Raw genomic sequence first — 25,906 nt, forward strand, 5'->3', positions numbered from 1 at the left:
CCCCCCCCTTTTTCTCCCCCCCCCCTTTTTTCTTTCCTTCTCTGCTTCTGTTGGAAGGGCTTGTGGCTCATCACACCCAGTGCCTAGTAAGGACATCCAGGACACCCTATGGCGTATTTCTTCCTAGGTCTCTGCTTTGGTCCCGTGGTCCTAACAGGGTTCTTAGACCTGTCTCTCTCTCCTCACCAAAAACTGGGAGCCTGCAATGGCTGGGAAGTATTTTGTTACCCGCCGGGGAGAAGAAGCCACGGGAAATGATGAAATGATAGCTTTTTTCCACCCCTTCCTCTTCAAACCAGCTCCAAACGCCTGTTTAGAATCCATCCCCCCGCCGAGCGCAAGGTCAGCGCGGCGGCGCCGAGGCACCGGCCGAGCCCGGTGCGTTTCGCGGGAGGCCGAGGAACGCGCGAACGATCCGAATCCCCCGGGACGCACCGGGCGGGGGCGGCGGGGTCCTCCCGGGGCCGGGGAGGCGGGTGAGGGGAGCCGGCCGGGGGGCGGAGCGCGGCCCCGGGCATGGCGGCGGGGAGCTGAGTGGTAGCAGCGGCCGTCTCGTCCTCCCCGGCCCCACGCGTGAGCGCGGCCGCGGGGCCTCCTGTCCTTGGCGGCTCTGCGCGGGAGGGCCTCAGCGCGGCGCCTCCACCCCCCGCTCCCGTTTGCTCGCACGGCGCTGATGGAGAGGGCTGCGAGGCTGGCGTGGGCTGCGAGGCTGGCGTGGGCTGTGAGGCTGGCGTGGGCTGTGAGGCTGGCGTGGGCTGCGAGGCTGGCGTGGGCTGTGAGGCTGGCGTGGGCCGTGAGGCTGGCGAGGGCTGTGAGGCTGGTGAGGGCTGTGAAGCTGGTGAGGGACTGCAGCCCGGCTCCCGCGTGGGAATCCCCCTGGGCCTTCGTACACTGTTGCGTGCAGGGTGAACACGCGGAGGGTTTGTCCCCGTTACGGTCCGTGGCTGCTGCTTGTTTCCGCTGCGAGCGGAGAGGAGAGCACCAGGCGGGTGTTCTCCCCGCAGAGGTTTTTTTGGGGTGCTCATACGCAAGGTTCCACCTCACAGTCAGAGGTGGCACGCGCACTGTCTTTGGTCTAGGGTTATTCTTTTTTCAGAAATTTGTGCGGTTTTTTGACTTGTGTGATGCTTACAAGATAGAAACCCTCAGTTCCCACTGAGGCCAGTTCGGGCTCTGCCCGCGGTTGTGAGTTTTTATGGATCCGTGTTAAATTCTGCTACATCCTACGTGGAGCTGGTTACATTGACCAGTTCTAGGGCATGGCTAAAACTTGGTCATGATACGCTAATTATACCCTTCATTTCTCTGCAGCTTCTTAACCTTCTGCAAAGAGAACATACATTATCCAAAGTCGCTCAGCTGTCTGAAAGTAGTTAACCGGAATTAACATTTAAGCAGCTGCGTAGGCAAAGCTAACAAACATAGTGCTGGTGTCAGCAAAAAGAGGAGTCTGGGTGAGGTTTGAGGAGGCTGAAGGAGATAGATTTTTGAGAAAGAGAATAGTGAGCATTACCTTTTAACTGGAGAGCTGGGGAAAACTGAAAGCATAGCCTCCAGGTGACGGGGATCGCCCTAAATCGTAATTGCCCGCCAGGATCCAGGCTGACCCTCCTCATGCTGCTGAGGATTACAAGTGCATAGTGACAAAGTGGACAGAAAATGCAGGAGTTTGGGATGATGTTCACGTGGGACGGTGTGACTCATAGGAGCTTTTGGTAGTGTTTGTTTTAAACCATGCAAATCTGAGGTCTGATAACTGAGAGCGGAGTTACATATGGTGTCTTCCAGGTTCATGTGGGTAGTAGTAGTTCAGAGACAAGAAAGGTGGAGAGCTGTGATGCAGAGAGTCTGGTTTGCATTATTAGTTGCTCTTTGGTTTTAACCATGGTTATGAGCATGTTAACTTTAGGTGAACCAGTGAGTTCTGCTTCTAGTTTAGTACAGAATGCAACTTCAAGTGTAAAATAGCAGCACAGGGGTAAGTGTCTGCCTGAAAATTTTGAGGAGACAAAGGGATAAAAACTCCTGGAACTCTTCAGGGTAATTTAGCCTTCATTAATTTGAGATTAGCATCCTACTTTTATTGTAAAAATGAAAATAACAAAATAACAGTCAAACCTGTGAACAACTGTCAAGAACTGAAAAACTACACTGAACGCAATAAGACATTCCATGTTGTGTGACTGATTCCGTTAAGCGTCTTTAATAGCCTCCTAGAATGAGAGATGTGTTTTCTGCAATAGCCCAGCACTGTCAGCATCAGGCATTTGGATTTGTTTTTCTTACCAGCAGCAGTCTTGGACTCCATTTTTTTCTGAGAGATAAAATTGTATTTTTCTAGTATTTAGTGTCGTGTCTTAACATAAAGGTTTTGGGAAAACAGCAGCATAACCCAGTAGTTATAGTTGTGCAAATCACTGATTGGGGATGGAAATGATCATTTTGCCCAGTTACACCATTTGTAGATATGTTTACTGTATGAGGGTAAGAATGTTTTCTTTGTCATGGAGTGGGAAGGGCCACGAGGATGACCAGGGGGCTGGAGTACCTCTCCTGTGAGGACAGGCTGAGGGAGTTGGGGCTGTTCAGCCTGGAGAAGAGAAGGCTCCGGGATGACCTTAGAGCAGCCTGCCAATATCTGAGTGGCCTGCAGGAAGGCTGGAGAGGGACTGTTCACAAGGGTGTGTAGTGACAGGACAAGGGGGAATGGCTGTACGCTGAAAGAGGGCAGATTTAGGTTAGACATTAGGAAGAAATTCTTCACCATGAGGGTGGTGAGGCCCTGGCACAGGTTGCCCAGAGAAGCTGTGGCTGCCCCCTCCCTGACAGTGTTCAAAGCCAGGTTGGATGGAGCTCTGAGCAACCTGGTCTGGTGGAAGATGTCCCTGCTCATGTCAGGGGGGTTGGAACCAGATGATCTTTAAGGTCCCTTCCAACCCAAACCATTCTATAATTCTGCGAGGTACTTTCAAGTGTGCAATTGCAGGATTTCCTGAAGATATCAGTATGAAATGTTCCAAGTCCTTCACTGCTATTTGCAGGCTCACCTTGATGTTCTATATGTGCTCAATGTAAAGAAAAATCACCTAATTAGAAATCAGGAATAACACAGTTTCTAGACAAATGTGTCTGGTCCACGGATGTCTTTCCTCACAGTGCTCTGCAAACAGGCAGGGCCATCAGGCAGGGGTTCCTTGTTCGTGTGGCAGCTAGGCGCTCGCTGCTGCTGTTTGAGGAACATGTCATCCCAGCTCTATGCGTTGTGTCACCCATTGCTCCAGGAAGGAGGAATGCCAGCACCGGGCTGCCTTTGTCATTCAAGGAGGTGTGGGTTGTCCATGGAGGCTGGTGGTCACTGGGAGGGTTGGAGTGGCTGGGTGCTGCGTCTACAACCTGCAGCTGGATAGCCTGAACGTCCAGGTCTTGCAAGGTGCAGGTGAGAAGGAGGGGGCTCGATGTGCCTGACACCCACTTGACACAGAGGTCCCAGCACGGTAGTAGAAGTCGTGACAGGTCCTTGAGTGATGTGAAATGCTGTATTGAAGCAGGCCAGTGAAGACATGCTGGGTGGCCTTTGTGGAGAACTTGACCCAGAATACTCTGCCACCCCACTGATGCAAATTGGAAAGAATCCTACTGAAGGGAGAAGTTTCTGCTGTGATGCTGTGTGTGGGACAAAAACTAGACTTGCAGATCTATTTAATTTGTGTATCTAAGAAGAAAAACATCTAGAGGGCATGCTGTAGCAGATATTTTTAATCGTTGTCATCTGGGTTTTCATTTTAATGGTGACACCATGATATGACTAACTCAGGGAAAACAATAAACAGCCTTTTTATTGTTACAAGATTTCTCTCGGTAAGAGGCTAATAAAAAAAATTGCAAACACTACGGTGTATTTTAAGAGGAAATGCTTAACTTCGCCACAAGGGAAATCTTTTTGCTAGAATAATTTTCACAGCTTCCTCTTGCATAACCAGCAAACTGAATAATGCTGGAGCTGGAGGGCCTGATTCTCTCCTAATTAGCAGTGGTGTTATGCAGGTGCAAGTTCACTGACTTCAATAAATAGACATAAAGGAAAGGTCTGAATAGGTCTGGAGTCTTGGGGCAGAGTAACAATAGGCAATGTAGATCTGCATATTAAAAAAAGCCACATACAATGATTTTTATTAATGTTGCAGAGTGTCCAGTGGAATTGTTTCCTACCCTAAATGCATCTCAGGCTGTTGCTGCAGCCTGTGAAGGAGATCCTCCCCTCTCTCTGTGGGATGCAGTGCTGTTTCAGGTTCTGGCGTTAGGACTGGAAGTGTTTCAAGACACTACTTTGTGAAGAACAGTGCTTTAGACTGATGACACCGAAACCTGCTGTCTTATGGAACGGGGGGTACCACTGATGGTGATGTGGGCTTTCTCTGTCCAGTAGTAAAGTTTCGGGCTGCCACCATCTACAATTCTCCCAGCAGTATCGTGTTTGGTGGCTTGTGAGTAGCAATGGTTGTCTGTAAACAGAAGCATCAGTTAATCATAAAATTAACGCCACGTAAAGTAGTCTTGCTGAGTGTAAACACTGACGGTGTAACATCCAGGTTGGAGCTAGTCGCTGAGGCTCTTTTTGTAGACAGTGGAGAAAAATGAGAGTTCCGTTTGTCTCATCCTAAAGCAGGTTTCTGAAGGTCAGCTGAATTGTGACCCAGGTGCGCCTGTTAGTTAGGAGCATTGGGAATGGAGTGTATGATGTCCAGGTCTAGGTCGCTGTGGTACGTCTCTGAAGTTAGGTGAGAGGAGCCCCGCTGTACAAGCTTCTCACATCCAACCAAAGGTGAAAACTCCCATTTGGCTTACAGGCTTTGCCATTGTAATATAAATTACATGTAACTCACCTCACTATCTTCCAGAAGTTTTATTACTCTTTTTTTTTTTTCCTTTAATCTAGAAATTGCACCTGGCAGGATTGGTTGCATCTGTTTTTTTTTGGTTTGACCTTTTGTTCCAAAGCATTTACAGAACTTACTGTCATGGATTTAGAAGAGATTCTGCTCGAAAGGCATTTTGCATGACTGAGTTATCAATTACCAGGTGACCAAATACCGGTTAAACAACATCTATGATAGGAAGACAAACAACTCACTTCAGTTTCTTGCCATAAAAGAAAATTCTGAAATGGTTTTCTATTACCACTAGTGTTATGAAAAGTCTCTTAGAAGCAAGTTCACATTTCTTGAATGAATGGTCAATTGGATGCATAGAAGCCCTTTGAATCTGGCAAGCTTCATGAAGGACTTTAAACTTTGTGACGAATCTTCCCTGAGAGACAGTCAGAAAGTAACGGCTTAAATATTTTTTCTTGTCCCTTGTTTTGCTATTTTGAAGAAGAATATTTATAAGAAGTTTATATACAATGTCCAGGTAGTTATAACCTCCATGCTAAAGTTAAAAGAAGAAGAGCCTTTGCTTAGGTTAAACACTAAGTATGTGAATAATACTTAAATTACTTGGTAAGCCACTTAAGATGAGAAAATTGTGTACGAGACCAATACATGAACTACTGGATGGATGGATGGATGTAACAAATGTATGAAATACATTATGGACAAACTATGTAATGAACTGTTTAGGTGGGTGTATTATGTACATTCTAGTTGTCAGAATTTCCCCTGCCCCACCCTGGTAAGCCAGAGGAGCTTTCTGGTGGCCTTACACTTCAGAAGCAAATTCTGCTTCTCGTGGTCTTGTCTTAAGCAGGCACTTACAGGAGTATCTATTTACATATAGTACATTGAGAAAATTATCCATGTCCCCGGAGGAGCTGGGTAGTTGGTTCTGGGAAGAGTGCTCTGTGATTTAATTCTTTATACACTGAAAGACAAGTGGAATAAATGGATCTGACTGTTTATGTTACTCATACCCTTTCTAGCAGTGTTCTTAAAGTCAAGTGGATGTGAGTGCCGTGCTTTGTGATGGACAATTCTGCATCGTCTAGATGCCAGGAATTTTTGGAGCTTGCTTCAACTGTATCATCCCTTACAAGTTTTCTGTTCACCAGTCTTAGGTAAACTGGATAAAGGGGTATGAATGAAGATGCTCAATTCTGTCTGCATCATGCTGACTTTGAATATGGGTAGTATTAGAATTTTAAGGATTCAAGTAACTTCGTATGCAGAGGGGCAACTATCAACAGCCTCCGAGCTGCCTAAGCAATTAGGCAATGATTTTGTGACTTGCACTACTGCATCTTAATTGTCCTAATTCCACCTGAACTGTATTCTGGTTTCTTAAGTGTCTTTATGGATCTGACCCATTACCATCAAGTAATCCACTTTCCCTTGGTCGAGGAGGACTGTGTGAGGGATCGCTTAAGTGATCTGGATGTCCACAAATCCATGGGCCCCGATGGAATGCACCCACGAGTGCTGAGGGAGCTGGCGGATGTCATTGCTGAGCCACTCTCCATCATCTTTGAGAGGTCCTGGAGGACAGGAGAGGTGCCCGAGGACTGGAGTAGTCAGCATGGATTCACCAAGGGGAAATCATGCCTGACCAATCTGATAGCTTTCTACGATGACATGACTGGCTGGGTAGACGAAGGGAGAGCCGTGGATGTTGTCTACCTAGACTTCAGCAAGGCTTTCAACACAGTCTCCCATGATGTCCTCCTAGGGAAGCTGAGGAAGTGTGGGCTGGATGAGTGGTCGGTGAAGTGGATAGAGAACTGGCTGAATGGCAGAACTCAGAGGGTTGTCATCAGCGGCGCTGAGTCTAGTTGGAGGCTGGTAACTAGTGGTGTCCCTCAGGGGTCAGTACTGGGCCCAGTCTTGTTTAACTTCTTCATCAACGACCTGGATGAAGAGTTAGAGTGTACCCTCAGCAAGTTTGCTGACGACACCAAACTGGGAGGTGTGGTAGATACACCAGAAGGCTGTGCTGCCATTCAGCGTGACCTGGATAGGCTGGAAAGCTGGGCAGAGAGGAACCTGATGAGGTTCAACAAGGGCAAGTGCAGGGTCCTGCACCTGGGGAGGAACAACCTCATGCACCAGTACAGGCTTGGGGTGGACCTGCTGGAGAGCAGCTCTGCGGAGAGGGACCTGGGTGTCCTGGTGGACGACAGGTTAACCATGAGCCAGCAGTGTGCCCTGGCTGCCAAGAAAGCCAGTGGAATCCTGGGGTGCATCAAGAAGAGTGTGGCCAGCAGGACGAGGGAGGTTCTCCTTCCCCTCTACACTGCCCTGGTGAGGCCTCATCTGGAGTACTGTGTCCAGTTCTGGGCTCCCCAGTTCAAGAAAGATGAAGAGCTACTGGAGAGAGTCCAGCGGAGGGCTACAAGGATGGTGAGGGGACTGGAGCATCTCCCCTACGAGGAGAGGTTGAGGGAACTGGGCTTGTTCAGCCTGAAGAAGAGAAGGCTGCAAGGGGACCTTATAAATGCCTACAAATATCTGCAGGGTGGGTGTCAGGAGGATGGGGCCAAGCTCTTTTCAGTGGTGCCCAGTGACAGGACAAGGGGCAATGGGCACAAACTGAGGCACAGGAAGTTCCGTCTGAACATGAGGAGGAACTTCTTCCCTCTGAGGGTGATGGAGCACTGGAACAGGCTGCCCAGGGAGGCTGTGGAGTCTCCTTCTCTGGAGATATTCAAGACCCGCCTGGACAAGGTCCTGTGCAGCCTACTGTAGGTGACCCTGCTTCGGCAGGGGGGTTGGACTAGATGACCCACAGAGGTCCCTTCCAACCCCTACTATTCTGTGATTCTGTGATTCTGTAATCCACTGCCTTGAACAGAGAACTGTCCTGAAATCATTACAGATGTAGCAAAAGTTTAAAGTATGTTAAAATGATCATGTTCTTTTTTTTTTTTTGAAACCAGATACTCCAAAATTTCATTATATTGGAAACCTTCATTGTGTTCCAGTACTTGTCTTTTGTTTCAAGGAGATTAGAATAAGTATCCAATTATCACGTGTTAAAATCCCTAAAACATACCACAGCTTTGCAGTCATAAGTAATAAAACTTTGCCCAAGAAATCTTGGGAGACTGCAGCCAGTCTTGTGGTGTAAATATTTTTACATTTAGGAGGAAAATTGAGTTACTTGAATAATGCTTTGGGATTAAGATGGAGATGCACATATATACATATAGTTAGATATGTGTGTTTATGTGCACATATGTATATAAAAGGTAAGATATTCAATGTGGATATAAAAGAGGTTTAAGTCTGCATGCACAAAACTATCTGTGGCTTGGACTGCATTGCAAGTGAAGGTTGGTAATTACTGGGTTCCAGTGGGACTACTGCGTGTAAACCAGAGAAACCAGAAATCAATATTGTGATTTTATGTACTCAATCAAATGAAAGAAAAACAAAAGGGGACCCAAGGGTCCTGTACAACCTAGTTCTAACTTGTAGCAAAGGAAAAAAAAATTTATAAACTTCTGACAACTCTGGTAGGTCTTAGTGAGTCAAAACACTGAAACCAATCAGGTTTTTCCTGCGCAAAGACAACTGGGGAGACTTTGGTCCTGGCAGGGCATCAATATTTTTCTCTGTGATCTTGAAAACAAAAACAACAGAAAAAAGATGCTGAATAAATACGCAATGTTTGGAGTGGTTAAACACTCTATTAAAAGTATACGTAATGATTTATTGTTTCGGGGGGGGCCAAGTGTTTTTCTGAATAAGGAAAACATTAGACTAGAGCTTCTTTTCTAATTTAAGATTTGGATGCATCATCTTTCTGCAGTACAGTGTGCAGTTAGCTTTAAATAAAAAAGTGTATCTATAGAAAACAGTCCGGCTGTGAAAGGAGAGAGGAGCTCGTGCAGAACTTTGTTGCTGTAGTTGAAGTCGTGTTTGTAAGAGATGGATTCTGTGTTCTCTTTTTCTGTAGTAGCAACAGCAGGAATTAAGGTACGCGCACTTTAAAGCTTTAGCTTTGAAACATGGTTTGCTCTTGCTTTTGGTTTGTGTAACTCATCTTGAAGTGCCTTTTTAAAAGAGACTGTTTGTGTGATATGTATTGGGTTGACTGCAGAAACAAAAGACGGCCAAGATAATGAATCAAGTTGAAGCCCTGCTAAACTAAAAGATTTTTGAAGAGATGGGTCTGAGTACAGGCTCTGCGCCTCAAAAAGTGTAAGCAACAGATAATGAATGTTCCTAAAGGTTGAGGTAGGAGGGAGGGAGGGGGGAATCATCTTATAGAATTATAGAATCATTAAGATTGGAAAAAAACCCTAAGATCGTGAAGTCCAACCGTCAACCCATCACCACCATGCCTGCTAAACCATGTCCTGAAGTGCCACATCTACATGTTTTTTGAACACCTCCAGAGACGGTGACTCCACCACTTCCCCCGGCAGCCTGTTCCGTCTTAAAAGGATCTTTCTGCTACCCTGACTCCTTCAGTGACAAACTGCTTTTCATGGTATTTTAGGAACTCCCTCCGACGATTCTGTTAAAGACCCCAAAATGTGGAGGGCGGTGGCTAGTGTCCTGCCGAGGGCCAAAGTCCCAGGAGGCAGGGCATGCTGCCTGCCGCCCGTGCAGAAGGGCAGGAGCCTGCTCGCCGGGACCACTCGACCGCTCGGCATGGACCCGGCGATACAGAAGGTGGAAGCTCTGGATGCCGGCCATTTTGTCCGCGTGGAGTGGGAGGACGGGAGCGAGAGCCGCTACCCCTGCGTCTGGCTGAGGGACAACTGCCAGTGTCCCCAGTGCTTCCTGCGCTCGGCCAGGGCACGCAGGCTGCTCGTCGAGGACCTGGACGTGAACGTCGTCGTGAAGGAAGTCGCTCTGGCAGATAGAAAAAAGGTATTTGAAGCACATCTTCATTCACCTTCTTGTGAAACTTGCCTAACAGTGCTTGTTAATCTGTAAATTAGAGGCAGTCCCAGGTTACACTTTAGTCACAGTTTGTTTATCCGCAAACCCTACCATGTATTTGCAAAGCTTTTAGGAATAATTGCAATGTGGGGAACTCAGATCTTCTCACCTTTATATGAAACTATACTTTACGGATGTTATGCAGAGAGCACAGAAAGCTAGGCATCGGATTTTAGAGTATGATTGTGCTTTTTAAAATTCTGCTCTATGTTTCTTCTTCACACATCAGGGCGTGTGCTGCACTGAGCTCTTTTGGTTCATGACTTGGCTTTCTTTCTGTGTCTTTTTCAGGAATTAAAAAAACCAACACCTTTTTAAAATTTATTTGAAAGAAGGAAGACTTTTCACACGTCATTTTTTTTCCTCTTTATTCTATAAGTGAATGTCTTGAAAATCAGAAAAACAAATGGCAAAATGATGACTTTAATGCACAACAAAAATATCGGTTTATTAGCTCATTTCCAATGTGCAAAAGGCTTGAGAATTCAGCTGAGGGTGTGTGCTACACTGAGCTCCTTTGGTTCATGACAAACAAAGCCATATGCTTTCTTTCTGTGTTTTTTTCAGGAATTAAAAAAAATAGCTTTTAAAAATTTATTTGAAAGAGGGAAGACTTTTTAAAACGAGGAGACGGATTTCTCTCCTAGCTTTTCTGTTTCGTCTGTCTTCCTTGTCCTTTTTCTTTTTGAAGAAGCCGTCAGTGTTTTGGGAGATATTTTTGCTCTCTTCTGAGTTGTGGTGAAGCGCTCTCCCCAGTGATATGTGCCAGCTTCTGCGATTTTCCTCTTTCTGCTAAGCAGAGCTCCCACAATGAAAGCAGCACAAACAAAACAGCAAATTAGGTCACAGGTTCACATGAAAATGGCCATTTATAAGTATGAGAATTTGGATGATGTTCAGGTTGGATTTTCATCACTTGTGATGTTTGCCATTGTGCTCCAGGGAAGGCTTAACTGTGATATTGATCTAAATATTACAATTTCTGTACTTTCTAAGGATTTTTTTGGTTGTTCTGGGTTACATTTTTTGAAATATTTTGTTCTAAATTTATCTTTCATTTTGTATTGAAAGATCTCCATTACATGGCCTGATGAACACGCAAGCGAATACGAAGCTGAGTGGTTGAAAAAACGGTGCTTCTCTGAAGAAGCCAGAGCAGAAATGCAAGAAGATTTATTCTTACCAGGTAGGAATTAAAATCATGTCTGTCATACTTGTTTGAAATGCAAGAGGTCGGACACTGGATGTCCTGGTTTGAGGTCCCTGTGTGAAGACCAAGTCTACCCAGCTGGAGCAGTGGCAACCACTCTTGGTGCTCAGTGCCTGCACAACAGGAACCCGTGGTTACCCTTTTGCTTTTCTAACCTCTGGACCTGAGAGGGGTTCAGCTGTTTGGGCTGTGTTTGCTTTCCTCAAAGCCTTTTCTTTGCAGTACGCTTTAGTAGGTCTCAAAAATGATCCTTGTGGACCAGCAGTGGTCTGTGTGACAATGCAAGTGTGTGTGCGCTGTTTAAATTATTTAAATTTTCATTTTTAGAAAGATTATTTAGAATTGCAAGGGAGTTATAATTAATTTTTAAAATTCCCTTTCTATGACCTTGTTACTTGTTAACAAAAAGTAACTGTATAGCATAGCAGTGTCTAGTGCTGAAGTTCAGGTTGTGTTTGCTCTGCGTCCCCTGCTTACTGCAGTAGTTTGTCTTTCGGTCATGAAGCATTTTGTGCAACTGGCAGTGTAACTTTTACCCAGTACAAGTCACTCACCTTTATGTGTGAAGAATTATAAACCCACTGGGTTTGTCATGATGGACGTCATCATTTCATTGGCAGCCTTTCAGATTGTGAGCATGAAACGCGTGAAAACTTGCAAGATTTCTGCCATTGCTCTTGACAGTGCCCTTGTGAGAGCTGCTGTTGCAGAAAGTTGTGGATCTGTGTTCAGAGTTAAGACTGTATCCGTTAAAACGGGATACTACTTTAGAAAAAAGAATCTAGAGGCAGGCTAATGGTGTGAAACTCAGATCCAGGTATGATTTTCCACAGAGCTCAGCAAAAGGCAAATCCGTTATTGGTTTATGCTTCTTTTTTTGGAAGTTTTTTATTCTAACAAAGAAAAGAAAGTTTGGTTGTTGGTTTTCTATCCCTGAGAGATGAGAAAAGGGAAAATGTGTATCGTGTCTCCTGCATCTGAGCTTTGTTTGGCACTTTGAGGACAGCTGAAGAGGCCAGTTATCTTTCTCAGCTTCTACAGGTCAAATATGCTCCTAGCACCCGTTCTCCTAAACAAAAGTCAGTTCTTAAGATTCAGCGGTTTTATCTGGCTTAAAACTGAAGCGACAAGTAATGTTTCCCTTCATATCAGTGGATCATACAACAGACTCTTCATAATTCAGAATAAAACTTTTGTCCCCGAGTGGTATAAGTGTTCCTGTCCACTTTAGCTTTGGCAAGAATAAACTACACTGTTTACTATTTTGGAGGGTTGGGCGTGTTCCCAGAATGAATGTGGTGAAGATGCAAACCTTATTCAGGGAAACTAGATTTGGTTTCTCATGTAGTAAGAATTTTTATTTGGAAAAAAGGCAGATGCTGTAGAAGCTAGCAAGATGTGTTGTAGCCTTTGGGGGAATGCAAATGAATGTGAATTCAATGTTGCTTTAATTAATACCCAGATAAATTGGTCTGATCTCTGTTTATGTTTATTAGCAAAGGTATCAATAACAGAGATTTCAGTATTTCAGATGTAATGCTGTTTTTTCCCCCATTATGAAGCCTAACTGTCTGTGATTTGTCTTCGTACACACACATTTACACAGTGCTGACTCTCAGCATCTAAATACAGTGCTCGTTTTGGAGGCCAGTTCTCCCCTCTGCTACTGCTGATGTCCAGTGAAGCTGTCTAGGTAAAATATACACCAAAGGTATGTTTTATTTTTTGGGTAATTCTTTTGCAGATTCTGTTTTCCATGGTAGACTTGAAGAAATAAGCTTACAAAAGTTACACTAAATAAGGGCCTGCCTTCACTTTGGCTTTGTTTAGTAGTGCCGTTCTGCTCTTCCTCATGTTCCCAGAGAAGATCTGGCTCATGATAATGGATACCTTCTCCCAGCTTTTCTCAGGTTTCAGTTGCAAAAAAGGCTGGAGTTATAAAGCACGTGAGTTTGCTTGCTGGCTGTTTTAAGACCTGTTTCTCATTGTGTGTCGGTGTAAGTTTAGACTTCACGTCCTTCTGGCCGGTGGAGCTCCACGCTGCAGATTACACCCCCTTAAGCAGCTACTCGTATCCCAGCAGTATAGTGTTACAGATGGGGACATGGAATGCAAGCCCTGCGTGCTGGTTCAACAAATGGAAGAGCAAGCTCACCAGACTGCTGCAGTTAGAGGTTAACCTTCACTGCTGGCAGTATCACAGCTGAGGCTTTTATGGTGGTTTTTTTCATCATAAATTCTGATTCAAAAAATTAGATGTCAGGCGTGTGTCAAACCCAAAAAGAAGAGTAGGTCAGATATTCACTGCCTGAGGGAAGTGACTATAAATAGCTCTATGGCAACGTGTCAAGTTTCCCCTGTTAAAGGCAGTGCCAGATCCTATCCGTGCGGTATGCAAAGTCCGCTGTTTGTGTACATCGAGGCTCGTTTCTGCCCAGCTTACAAGATAGTTCCAAAAGAACAGCAAAAGAGCCGTCTTCTACTTCTCCAGTCCTGATGTCTCAAAGATAATCTTTTTTTCCCCTCCTGTTTACTTGTTTCCTTCTCCCCAAGAAACATCACAGGAGTGGTTTACCAGCTCATGCAGTCCCCCTGTAACCCAGATTTTGTGTGTGGTGGAGGAAGCTTGTGGGAGACACTGCGTACACCAGGCGCTTCCCAGTACTCAGCCTCTCACTGCATGGCATTTGCTGAGGCTTGTTTGCCAAGATGCTGGCACCCCAACAACAGGGTGGGGGTACGGAATTTAAATAGATCACAGTGATGGTTTCCTACTGGGTGGAAGAGAACATTCAGCAGAGGTAGTTACCTAGTGCTACTTGCGTGTTTAATATTTTTAACCTTAGGTTAGGTTAAGGCTTTAACCTAAAATTAAAGGTTTCAGATGATCATGGTCCTTTAAAATGTGATAATATGATATTGGATACAGATCTAGCTCCGCTGAAGTTTGAATCGGGACATTAACAGCATCAGGGCTGCTTTCAGTTTCTCTGTGAGTTCCTGAGAGATGATACTTTTAAGAGGAAGAAGTTAAAAGTTGTTTTTTACTAAAAGAGTTTGGTCATGTGAATTTATCTTGTAGTCATAATTAATAAGAGCTGCCCCCATGAGTTAGGCTGCCATGTACATAATTAACAAATTACACAGCAAACATAGTAAAAGATAGAAAAATACAGTTGGCCTTCAACAACATTAGAACACACCGTGTAGACAAAATAATTTTAGACCAAATAAGTTAATCTGTGATGTCTATGACTCCAGTACAGAGTGTTTTGACCAGTGCTGTCCCAGCCTGCATAGTAAGTGCTGAATAATTCCAAGTGTTTGTTGATGTATGCGTGTTGTCTGCAGGAAGGGGGCAACGGCCATCTTCCCATTTTATACAAACTCTAATGTAGGTGGCTTTTTATGACTAATCTGGTATGATTAAGAAATGGGATTCTTTTTTTCCTCTCTTTTTCCCTCATCCACGTTGTTGTTCTGAATTTGAAAGAGGCGGTGACTGATTAGTTCTCTCAGAAGCAGTTCATTCTTCCCACTTCAAAAAGCGCATAGAGCTGGTGTTTTATTAACCATAATGTAAATGATCAATAAAGACACCAAATAATTCTGCAAGACCTTTGTTTTTATCCCTTACGAATTGTTCAGCTACGTTTCTAAATGTTAAGATTTTTAATTTGGCAGTTGCAGCTGTGCTGTGCGAGAGAGACCTAGGGCTGCCCGGGCACTGATGGCTCATTCCTATCTTTCTTACTCTTTCACATTTGAGAGCTTATGTTCTTAGATTTCTACTATAGCACAATGGAAACTATATTAACTGTAGTTACACAGCGGGAAAAAAAAACATGCTATGCTGACATGGTAAAATAATGACGAACGTGAGTGGGATCAGTTGCCACCAGGAAATACTGGGAAAGAGTACAGTCCCCATTCAGTGCAGGTTCTTGAGAGATTTTTGGGCTGGAAGGGGTTTTGTGGATCAAAATGTGAATAAAGTTCCTGTTGGTATATGGGAGAATAACATGCCCTGTGGGGCACACAATTTTCTAGGACTTTCATGTAGACTTTTAAAAAGTATTGTGAGGTGGAAGAACTTAAATACCTTCATATCATGGGATCTTTTTTTTGGTTTATGATGTATGCTTTCCTGTGCCCTTTCCAAAGAATTATCGACCTGCTAATCTGTCAAATTGTAAATATTGGACAGCATATAACATTTTTGTCTAGGGGTGAGGAGGAGGAAATCTTTGTAAATGCTGCTTATTTTAGTGTAGACCTATTACTCGTCTCTCTCCTGCTACTCTTGTACTTACCTGGCAGTGGTCATCTCTGGGACCGGTCAGGACAGAAAGCCCTGCACTGCTTTTCATACAAATATGAGTCGTTTAAAAGCAGTTCATGTGTATATCAGACATGTTAGAAATTAGACGTCAGATCTATTGCAGCTGCTAGAAGGAGTACAACTGGCGCCAGTATATTTAAATTAAGCTCTAAGATCTCTCTGAAAAAAAACTGTAATTACTAATATATAAAACATAAAGATTAAAAAGGCTGTAGGAAATTCTGTGCTAAAATGATGAGGAAGATGCCATATAATCTACTCTCTGCAACTTACTGTATGCACCTGGTATGAGTAAACATTCCATAGTCAACTGCAGAAAGCCAGTGTGATTGTCAGCCAATTTCTTCTTTGTCAGTAGTAAAAACATTTATTATGCATACAGCCTTGAGCTGACATTGAAATGCAACAAGTTTCTCCCGTTTTTTATGGCTTTATTTCCATGAATCACTTTATTTTAGTCATGAGACTAAATTTTTTTCCCCGCTTCTTTCTGTTTGTGGAGATTTTGCCTTTCTAATATTTCGAAAGGTTTATGCAGTGCAGTGAAGACAGTGGCTTGGCTTGTGCTTTAAATATGCAAGTTTGTTCTTTGATTGTTTGTTGTCATTTTCTGTGGCACATTTAATATTAAATGAAGTGTCCATATTCATATTCTTAGGATAAAGTATATGACCCTGTTGCACATGAAATTTTCATTAATCTGCTAAGGAAATGTGTCATCTTTAAAAAGCAGTCAAAGAGCACCTGTAATGGTTTATCATTAAGACAGAATGATATATCAAGATAGGCTTTGCAAAAGTCTGTGCTTTGTGCAATACTGTTCCTTCTGTTAGTCAATGACTAAGATAGAAAGGAATAGCCACGTTAAATTTGCAGGTGACATCAACTAGGGCTTGAGTGGAAGTGTGCTGAGGGACCAGTGCTACAACTCTAAATGACCTTGACAAATAGGACAAATGGTAAAAACAAGAAAAAGTGTTTTAATGGGTGACTACTTCATCTAGCCTAATCTGACCTGGATAGGCTGGAGAGCTGGGCAGAGAGGAACCTGATGAGGTTCAACAAGGGCAAGTGCAGGGTCCTGCACCTGGGGAGGAACAACCTCATGCACCAGTACAGGCTTGGGGTGGACCTGCTGGAGAGCACCTCTGCGGAGAGGGACCTGGGTGTCCTGGTGGACGACAGGTTAACTATGAGCCAGCAGTGTGCCCTGGCTGCCAAGAAGGCCAATGGGATCCTGGGGTGCATCAAGAAGAGTGTGGCCAGCAGGACGAGGGAGGTTCTCCTTCCCCTCTACACTGCCCTGGTGAGGCCTCATCTGGAGTACTGTGTCCAGTTCTGGGCTCCCCAGTTCAAGAAAGATGAAGAGCTACTGGAGAGAGTCCAGCGGAGGGCTACAAGGATGGTGAGGGGACTGGAGCATCTCCACTACGAGGAGAGGTTGAGGGAACTGGGCTTGTTCAGCCTGAAGAAGAGAAGGCTGCGAGGGGACCTTATAAATGCCTACAAATATCTGAAGGGTGGGTGTCAGGAGAATGGGGCCAAGCTCTTTTCAGTGGTGCCCAGTGACAGGACAAGGGGTAATGGGCACAAACTGAGGCACAGGAAGTTCCGTCTGAACATGAGGAGGAACTTCTTCCCTCTGAGGGTGACGGAGCACTGGAACAGGCTGCCCAGGGAGGTTGTGGAGTCTCCTTCTCTGGAGATATTCAAGACCCGCCTGGACAAGGTCCTGTGCAGCCTGCTGTAGGTGACCCTGCTTCGGCGGGGGGGTTGGACTAGATGACCCACAGAGGTCCCTTCCAACCCCTACTATTCTGTGATTCTGTGATTCTGTAATACTCGGTCTCTAGCAGCAAAGTAGTAAAAGCCACTCTCTGCAGTCCGTTGCCTTCGTATTTCTTCAGCATCCATGCTCACTGTGTCAGGGTTTCATGTAGGACAACGCAGCTCAGCAACTGTTCAAGTGCAAGGTAGGGAAATAACCACCCGGCTTGGCTGGAACTGGTGCTGGTCACAGGCTGAAAGTGAGCCTTTGCTGGCAGACTGGTTGGTGATAAAGGCAAACATTGCTTTCAACTGAGTCCAAAGAGAAGTCTAACCTGCAGAAGAGATGTAGTCCTTCTGCTCCATTTGATGGAGTAAGGCTTCCATAGCCGGCATCAATTTTGGGCACAGTACATCGAGAAAGACTACGAAGTGCCCACTGGAAAGCACTGTACATGATTAGTGGTCTAGAAACATCAAATAAACCAAGTGTGGGGTGCAGGGAGAGGAGAAGGAACTGCTTCTTTTCCATGTTCCTGGTAGATACGTCAGTATAGAAATGCATGTGTACATCTGTGAACTGATTTTCTTAATGCTGTTAAGAATAGGTAAAAATTTGAGCTCAGACAAACTATGAAAAGTTTTGAATTGAAGATTTAAAGGCATAAAGCGAGGAAATGTTTTCAATAGCAATAACTTTACAAGCCGCACTGGATTTTTTTTTTTCTCCTCCCAGATACCAACTGCTGCTGCGTTCCATACGTTTCCCAAGATTAGTAATACTTGGAGCTGTGCACAATGCTTTTCCAGCTTTTGACACATTTACTGCAGTGTCATTACAGAGCACATTGGCAAATGTCAGGGGGGAAAGGTTACTCCTGCAGTAGCTCAAAAACTAAGCTCTTGGCTGCAGCAAGATGCCACTGAAGGGCTGGGAACTTGGAGCCTTTCTTCTCTGAAACATGAGGTAGGATTTATAAGCATTCATCTACCAGCCTGCACCTTTAAAAATAAAAACAAACCCAAACCACTGAGGCTGCTGGCTGCACTTGTCACTGGAAGTGAGTTCATGGGAGAGAACGGGAACTTTGAGGACAGAGTTTATAGACTTGCCAGGCAAGATTTGACTGTATTTACTGCTTTCTGTCTTTGTTTCATTTGGGTTTTTTTAATACAAAGTATCTAAACACTGAGAAAAAGCCTAAGGAGCTGCTTTACTTGAACCCTTTCTCAGTTTTCGTAGCTGCCTGGAGGGTATCAGCGAACAGTCCAATTTCCTTGAAATTTTGCAATTTCCACATGGTACCGGTACCGTAAAGGTTAAACATCTCTTCAGTCCATAGGTGGTGTTGACTCCTGAATAGACTGCAGAGTCTGGGAAGGGATAAATTCCCAGTACCTTAGCAGGACTCACATCATTGACAGTTTTTACGCAGGGTAAAGCTTTCTCTTGCAGGTTGCTTACAGAAACATTATGAATTTAGCTTCTGTCTCCCTTGGCTCCATAGAGTTGGATACGTGAGGCCAGATGACAGCCTCCAAGGCAGGGGCCCTTCTTGGGGTGAAGGCCAAATGAGTTGGGGTTCCTGGAGTGTTCTCCGCAGGTTAGCTGTGAGGGCTGGCAGATTTGTTATACCGAAACCAAGGAGAGTCCCAGACAGATAGGCTGAGCATGCACGGTTTTACAGTGCTGTGGGAAAGCAGGTGTTTGCAACAAAAGCCAAAACCACCCCAAAACCCAACCCCACAGCCCATTTCCACTGGCTGCGGAAGGGGCATCCCGTATTAGGTGGAACTTCTAGCAAACACAGTGGGAACTGGAGTTTGAACAAGAGGACTTTACAGTCCATGTACTCAGGGACATCTGGGGCTCCTGGAGCTGCAGTGAAATTCCAGGTGCATCTGTTTCCCAAAGTGGGGAAAATTGGGAAAATTCTGTTGGTATATTCCTTGAATATAATATTCCTTTACACCTTGTTTTATGTAAGGGAGATCAGGAAAGTTTTTATTAGCAAGATGGCAAGTAAGACTAGGAAGGAAAAACTGAAACTTAAATATTCCATTAGTTTTCACATGGTTATTTACCTGCACCAACACTGAAGCTTAGATTTGACTTTCAAAGGATATTCTTGGCAGTCCACACAGCATACCTAAATCTATTTTAATTTAATAACTTTTAACAGAAAAAAAGGAAAACATTCATATTTTATTTTTTCCCCATCTTTCAAGTGTGTGAAAGGATGTATATGGAGTTAAACACACTGGAGCAGTGAGTCGCAGGCCATGGAGCAGTCTCGAAAAGGAATTTAATGAGGTGAGATTATATCCCTCCTCAAGGATTGCACTTTTTTCATTTTATGAACATCTTGTGAAATTCAACAGCTTGTCAATCCTACTACAGCTTCTTTGAAACACAGATAGAGCATAAAAGATGGTCTATGTGGATAGCTTATATTTGGGTATGTGCGCTGTGTTTCTTGGACGGTCTATAACTAGCCTTAGCCAAAGGGGAGAGGAAGGAGTGGCTGGAAATTTGCAGACTTTGCAACTGTTGAAAAATGTTGTAACTATGTAGTGTCTGGGTTCACATTTTTTATGACCACACTGCATTTTGTACTTACTACCTGTATCTAGAGAGAGGGGGGGTGAAAAACCCCCAAAGCTGGCCCTTTGCATCTCTCTGCAGTGGAGCATGTCCCTCATCACCAGGCAAAATCCCCCAGAGCTCCCATTCTGAAAGCTGCATGGAACATGCAGTAGTTTTTATTGGTCCTGTCTATTGAAGAGATGTTAGAATAAAGAGAGCTATAGGTGTTTTCTAAATGATGTCGTGTGCATTTTTCAAATGTTTTATGCTCTCATTTCTAGTATGTAATCTCTGTGATTGATGATTGGACAAGTTAACTGAATATTAGCTAAAATACCAAGCAAGCTAGATGTGATTTAAAGAAAACAATTATTCTGTGGAATAGATAAAATCTTTTCATGTTTTATTGTGCCCTCTCTAAAGACTAAGTAGCTTCAGATTAAAGACATCAAAGCAAGGGAAACCAATTACATCTTTACTGTAAGCAGAGGAGCTCTTATTCAACATTTAAGAGAATGCTTGACTTAAAACTAATGTTTAGAGTTTTTCAGAAGATTAGAATCAAAGCAAAATTCATGCAAAATGAACTGTAAGAAATAGCATCTTTGTCTTGTTTACCCATTACTGTGCAACATCTTTGGTTTGAACGTATGTGTGTGTTTATTTGTGCATAGAAATTGGCAAACTGGTGAAACAAGTGGAAACTAGTGAGAAGGGAGCAAGGAGGCAGACAGTGTCGTATTCGGGGAGTATAAATCTGAAACAGGTCTTTCGTACAGGAGAGAAAGAGATTACCCCCACTTCTATTTCTGTGCATTACAATAACTTTTAAGGGAAGGTGTATGCGTCCAAATGGCCTTTTGTATCTGCCACCATCACTGGTTTTCGCATCGAGTGAGCAGATCACATCTTGTTTCCTCGTTCTGCAAGTTAACGTAATACCCCACAAAAAGTCTGAAAGATGTAAGGCACAAAGCTGCTGAAAAAGAGCCTGGGGAATTGCAACCACCAGGGTTGTTTTGCTTCTGAAATCAGGTGAGCCGCGGCAGTTGACAGTAAAAGAGTCGTGAGATCGGAGGTCGCGCGCTGCCACTTTGTGGTACCACGGCCACCAAAGTTAGAAGCAAGTGAAATGCTCCTACAGAGAGGTGCGAGGTGGCTCCAGTGGTTGAGAGCTCTTCCATCTGTGCTCTGGGATGAAAAATGCTTCACGGACCTGAGCAACAGAAACTGAAACCACTGCCCTCAGGTTATTGAGCAAACTTCTTCTCAAAGTTCTTCCAGAAGTTTTAGTTGTCAAACATTTTCCTCTAACATACTCCATATGTCTCACACAATTTTGGAGCCATATGGGTAAGACTCAGGGTCTTGCTGTGCAAAGATGAAGGAGGGAAAAATCCATAGTTGTCCACTGATGAAGTCCTGGACATCTCCAGTTGCAGTCTCAGAAAAAAACCACTTGGCACTCAGCCACGCAGAGAGCCATAACCTTCATTTTTCTTGGCATACAGCTTGCTTTGGCCATTAGAGTAAAATGGCCTTGGTTTCAGAAGGGGCAGCCTTTTGGTAAGAGTTAAAACCCAGTTTCAGCAGGGAAAAAGCCTCACGTAATTCACAGGTCTCATGAAAATTATTTTAAACCTGGCTCTTTTATTCTTCATACTAGTATACACAGAATTTATTATCGTTCTCAGAGCTCATCTGCTTTTAGCCAAAATAGATATAGTTTTCATGGGACGATGCTGGCCATGTTCAACAATGCAGTTCTGGGAGCTGTGGGTGGAAGTCTTCAGTCAAACGGACGACATCACAAATCCTCCACTTCATAGCGGAAAAGCTGCCAGTTTTGAATGGTTGGATGAAAGCTCCATGCAGAGAAGAAACCTTATTTATTGCATTAAAAAGGATAGAAATATTAAATAACTTTAAAAAATCAGTATAAATAATAACAGCATTCCTAGGAAGAAGGAATCAGAAAACAAACTACAGTGGGCAGAGTAGACGGCACTGGTGAAAACAGCTAAATTCGTACACAGCATTACTGGGTGTGTTTAAAAAGCCAGTGCCTGATAAAGTCACTGGGAGGCAAGAAAGATTGTACTGACACCCTGTCAGAAACCATTATGGAATTTTAAATAATAAAAAAATGTGTTGACCACAATGTGTCCAAAAGCAGGAGTTTGACCTCAAGTAACCCCACGGACTAATTGGTTGACCTCCAGTAACCCCAGAGTGACCATAGAAGATGACATTTGCCAGTCTGTGATTTTGTGATTCTGTGATTTGACCTCAAGTAACCCCAGAGTGACCATAGAATCATAGAAAGTTTTGGGTTGGAAGGGACCCCTAGAGGTCATCTAGTCCAACCCCCCTGCAGCGAGCAGGGACACCACTAACTAGATCAGGTTGCTCAGAGCCCTGTCCTGGTCTTGAGTGTTTCTAGGGATGGGGCCTCCACTACCTCTCTGAGCAACCCGTTCCAGTGTTTCACCACCCTCATTGTAAAGAATTTCTTCCTTATATCCAGCCTAAACCTACCCTGTTTTAGTTTAAAACCATTATCCCTCATCCTGTCACTGCTGTCTCTACTAAACAGATTGTCCCCATCTTTCCTATAGGCTCCCTTTAAGTACTGAAATGCTGCAATCAGGTCTCCCCGCAGCCTTGTCTTCTCCAGGCTGGACAAGCCCAACTCTCTCAGCCTGTCCTCACAGGAGAGGTGCTCCAGCCCTCAGATCATTTTTGTAGCCCTCCTTTGGACCCACTCCAACAGTTTCCATGTCCTTAAGAAGATTACATTTGACATCAAGTAACCCCACGGGCTAATTGGTTCACCTCCAGTAACCCCAGAGTGGTCCCAAGCATTGCGTTTGACCTCCAAATGTGTGCACCAAACACTCTCTCATTTCAGGATAAATACAGTCACAAATACATATTCATTCTATTTCCAAGAAATATGTAGCATATTCACGGATTTTCCAAGACCTAATTAGCATATGTTAATGTCTTTCACGCATGTCTGTTGGCGCCTCTGGGTGGTCGTCGGGTGTCTTCAGATGGAGGCTTGTACTCTTCATCATGGTGGCCGCTGGTTGACCTTTGTTTCTGTGCAAACGCAGTTCTAAGATCACATATACCGTGTCCTTCCAGGTTGTTTTGTTCTGGTCTTGTTGCCCTCTTCGTGCCTCTTTATCTGTGTAGCTTGGTGCATCTGCTCTCCCAGGGCCGAGCTGCCTGGAGTAGAATTATTTAGGAGTCTCTTATCCTACAGCTATCCCAATTATCCAGTGAGGACCAAGACTTGCTTTGCGTTTAATTATTTTGTCTAATAACTTAAAGTGATAACTTATATCTACCTACATCCACTACATTCATAGGTAGAAACCGAGGTTAGTACAGCAGTTACAGCATTAGACCACCATGCATGCAAGAATACAAACTGTAATAATAAAAATTACCAACTACTAGAAAATACCATTAAAGCTACTTAATTATAGTTTCACATTTCTTATGATCTTTTCTATCACTGTCCACCATGTAGCACTTTGCACACTCAGCTTTATTTGGGGATCAGTTTTTATTTTATGAGGGTGCTGCTACATTTGGAGCAGAAAGATGAAAGATCTCCAGCTCTGTTTTATTCTGTCTGGTACAACTGAAACTCTGCGTATTGTCTGTCCATAAATACCTTTACTTTTACACGTAGCAGTTGCAGATTGGGTGATATGTTTAAAGGACACCAGCACAGCTTGAAACTTCAAAACAACGCTCTACTGGATTGACATTCATTAGCAGTACACATTGCCAAGGATTAGTCCTTAATCACCTAAATTAGTCCTAAATTAGCCATGAGTATAAAACAGCAGAGAGCTGGGGTAAGCAGTTGTGCTTTGGATTTGGTGCTATGGTTTGTATGTTTTTAAAGTTGGGGGAAGAGTACTTTTTGTGAAGGAAGCCAGCTCTGCAATGGAATGTCTTCTTTTTTCTCTTTTTTTTTTTTTCCTCAATATTTATTGGTGGTTTACTCTTCTTTTTCTTCCTTTGAAAGGATGGGTGACAGCACAATGTCTCTGGAGTTGTTTTTTTTTTTTGCAGCCAGGACTTGCTTCATGGGTTTTTTCCCCAGCATGTTTCCTGTTGTCCTGTGGGGTTACTTTGGCTTCACCCATCATCTTCTCTACCTATTAGTATGTGTAGGTTTTTTCTCTCTTTCACACGTTACTTCTACTTGTTTCCTATATTTCACTTGTGCAGTTGTCTTCTTTGTGCTTACTTATTCTGTGTATTTTTTTTTCCTTAGCTATTTCAGAAAGTGCCAGTTGCTGACTTTGCTATCAGAAATTATACCATGCTATCAAATGCCTACACATGGTCCCTGGTTACATTATCTTAGTGTACCTATGTCTGTGTTTAAGGCAAGTCTTATATCTTGCTTAACTTTTTTCTGCTTCTTGTGTGCAACAGGCCACCAGTTTGGCTACCTTGCTCTGCAGTGAGTGGCCATTAAGCCATAGTGGTGAATGTCTCTGTTGAAGGACTGTGTGCTCACTTAAGGGAAAATGTTGAGAAAATATCGTCCTGGAGAGGCTGCCAAGACTTACTCTAGACACGTATGCCCTCAGACATGAGTAACTGGAGAGGCTTTCCCACAGCAGGTTCCCAAGACTTACTTCATTTATGTATGTCCTCAGACCTGAATAACTGGCCTTCTCCCGTTAGCTGCTTTCTGCTGTTGTGGACCACATGAAGTGGAGACCAGCTGTTGACTGTTCTGTGAGTCCCACCATGGACCTGAAGGGCTGCTTTCCTGAAGGCCAGAGCCCAAACACCTCTGGCAAGTGTCACAAGAGCTGGTGAGGCCTGGGCTGGGGGAAGAGGTTACCTGCTCCTCTCTCCTGGCCGCATTTCTGAACTCCTAAGGGGAGTCTTGAGACTTGATTCACCCTTGGGTGAGTGTGGGCATGTTCCTTCATCATTTGCCATGAGCCATCCAAAGTTCTGAAAGAAGATGAGATTTGGATCATGTAGCCCTTCATAACATCAAAAATCTGCCTAGATTTCATGATCATATTGAATTATTACTTTATTTTGTTTGTTTATTTTTTTGGATGTTTGTGCTTGTCTTTTCTGTAGAGTATCTTTACAAATGTATAGAAGGCCATGATGTCTGACACCAGAATACATTCTTCCTCAGAAAATAATATAGTTAAGAGAAAATAATTGTGGGTGTCTTTTTTCTAGTTATGAACAAGTATTTTAGTTTTATTTCCTTTCTCTGTATTAGGTGACTTACCTATTTGATAACTCTCCAACTCAACCAGAAAGTGATCGCTTCAGGATAAGTTACAAGATTTTTAAAAAGCATTATTAAATGAAAGCCAATAACTATTACAGAACTGTGATACTAGAAAATAGTAATAAGAATTGGTCACACATGAAAAAAAATATAGATAGATAGATACACATGGATATACCATTAGAGAAAAATACATATTTAGCAGTATTTTGGCAGCTGTAAGTACATAAAAGGATAAGACTAAGCAGCATTTAATTCTAGAGCTGCATAGATTTTCACTACTTTTATAGCTTTGGATGATGTGCCATGCAGCTGCTGCTTGTTTGAGGGGACAAAAAGAAAGAAGAGAGGAGCAGCAAAAGGTCTGAAGGAAAACCAGGCTCAAAAGCCCTTTCCATTCCACTTGGAAGTCTGTAACTGCCTCTAACGAATGGCTGGGGCTGTTCACCTTTTACATCACAAGGTCTAATCAGCAAGCAAATGTCCAATTATGGTATAGCAGTTCTAACGCTCTTCTATTGTCATATGCTCTTATAATAAATTTTGTTTGAGAATGGAATGACATAACTTCTTGCTCATCACTTAATCTTTCGATAATTTTCTTTACCTTCTGGCAGTGCTTGGGTTTGTTAACATCTTGGGCTCTCCTTTGCATCTTCCTGGATAAGATAAATGCTCGCAAATATCTGCAGAGGAAAAAGATAAGGAGTGACACCATCCTGCAGGATTTAACATAACGGGACATGACTTCATGAAGACAAATCTACAAAAGAAAATTGATTGGTCACTTATGCAATTGTTGTAGTTACTCTGCTTGTAA

General features: G+C 43.6%; 1 protein-coding gene across 3 annotated transcripts in view; it reads left to right on the forward strand.

Moving 5' to 3' along the window:
* Positions 1-294: 294 nt before the first annotated feature.
* Positions 295-25,906, forward strand: part of BBOX1 (gamma-butyrobetaine hydroxylase 1) — a 41,630-nt gene continuing 16,018 nt past the window's right edge. The window contains exons 1-4 of one of the 3 annotated variants that reach the window (XM_075426017.1): positions 541-573; positions 9,034-9,134; positions 9,436-9,812; positions 10,956-11,070. In XM_075426017.1, coding sequence (XP_075282132.1) covers positions 9,471-9,812; positions 10,956-11,070 — 457 coding nt within the window. In that variant the 5' untranslated portion in view covers positions 541-573; positions 9,034-9,134; positions 9,436-9,470. Of the gene's footprint in view, positions 379-540; positions 574-9,033; positions 9,135-9,435; positions 9,813-10,955; positions 11,071-25,906 lie in introns of those variants that run through there. The other 2 variants (XM_075426016.1, XM_075426018.1) reach the window with 2 other exon arrangements.

This window comes from Opisthocomus hoazin, chromosome 7, assembly GCF_030867145.1.
Source record: "Opisthocomus hoazin isolate bOpiHoa1 chromosome 7, bOpiHoa1.hap1, whole genome shotgun sequence".
In the NCBI taxonomy this organism is placed as follows: domain Eukaryota; kingdom Metazoa; phylum Chordata; class Aves; order Opisthocomiformes; family Opisthocomidae; genus Opisthocomus; species Opisthocomus hoazin.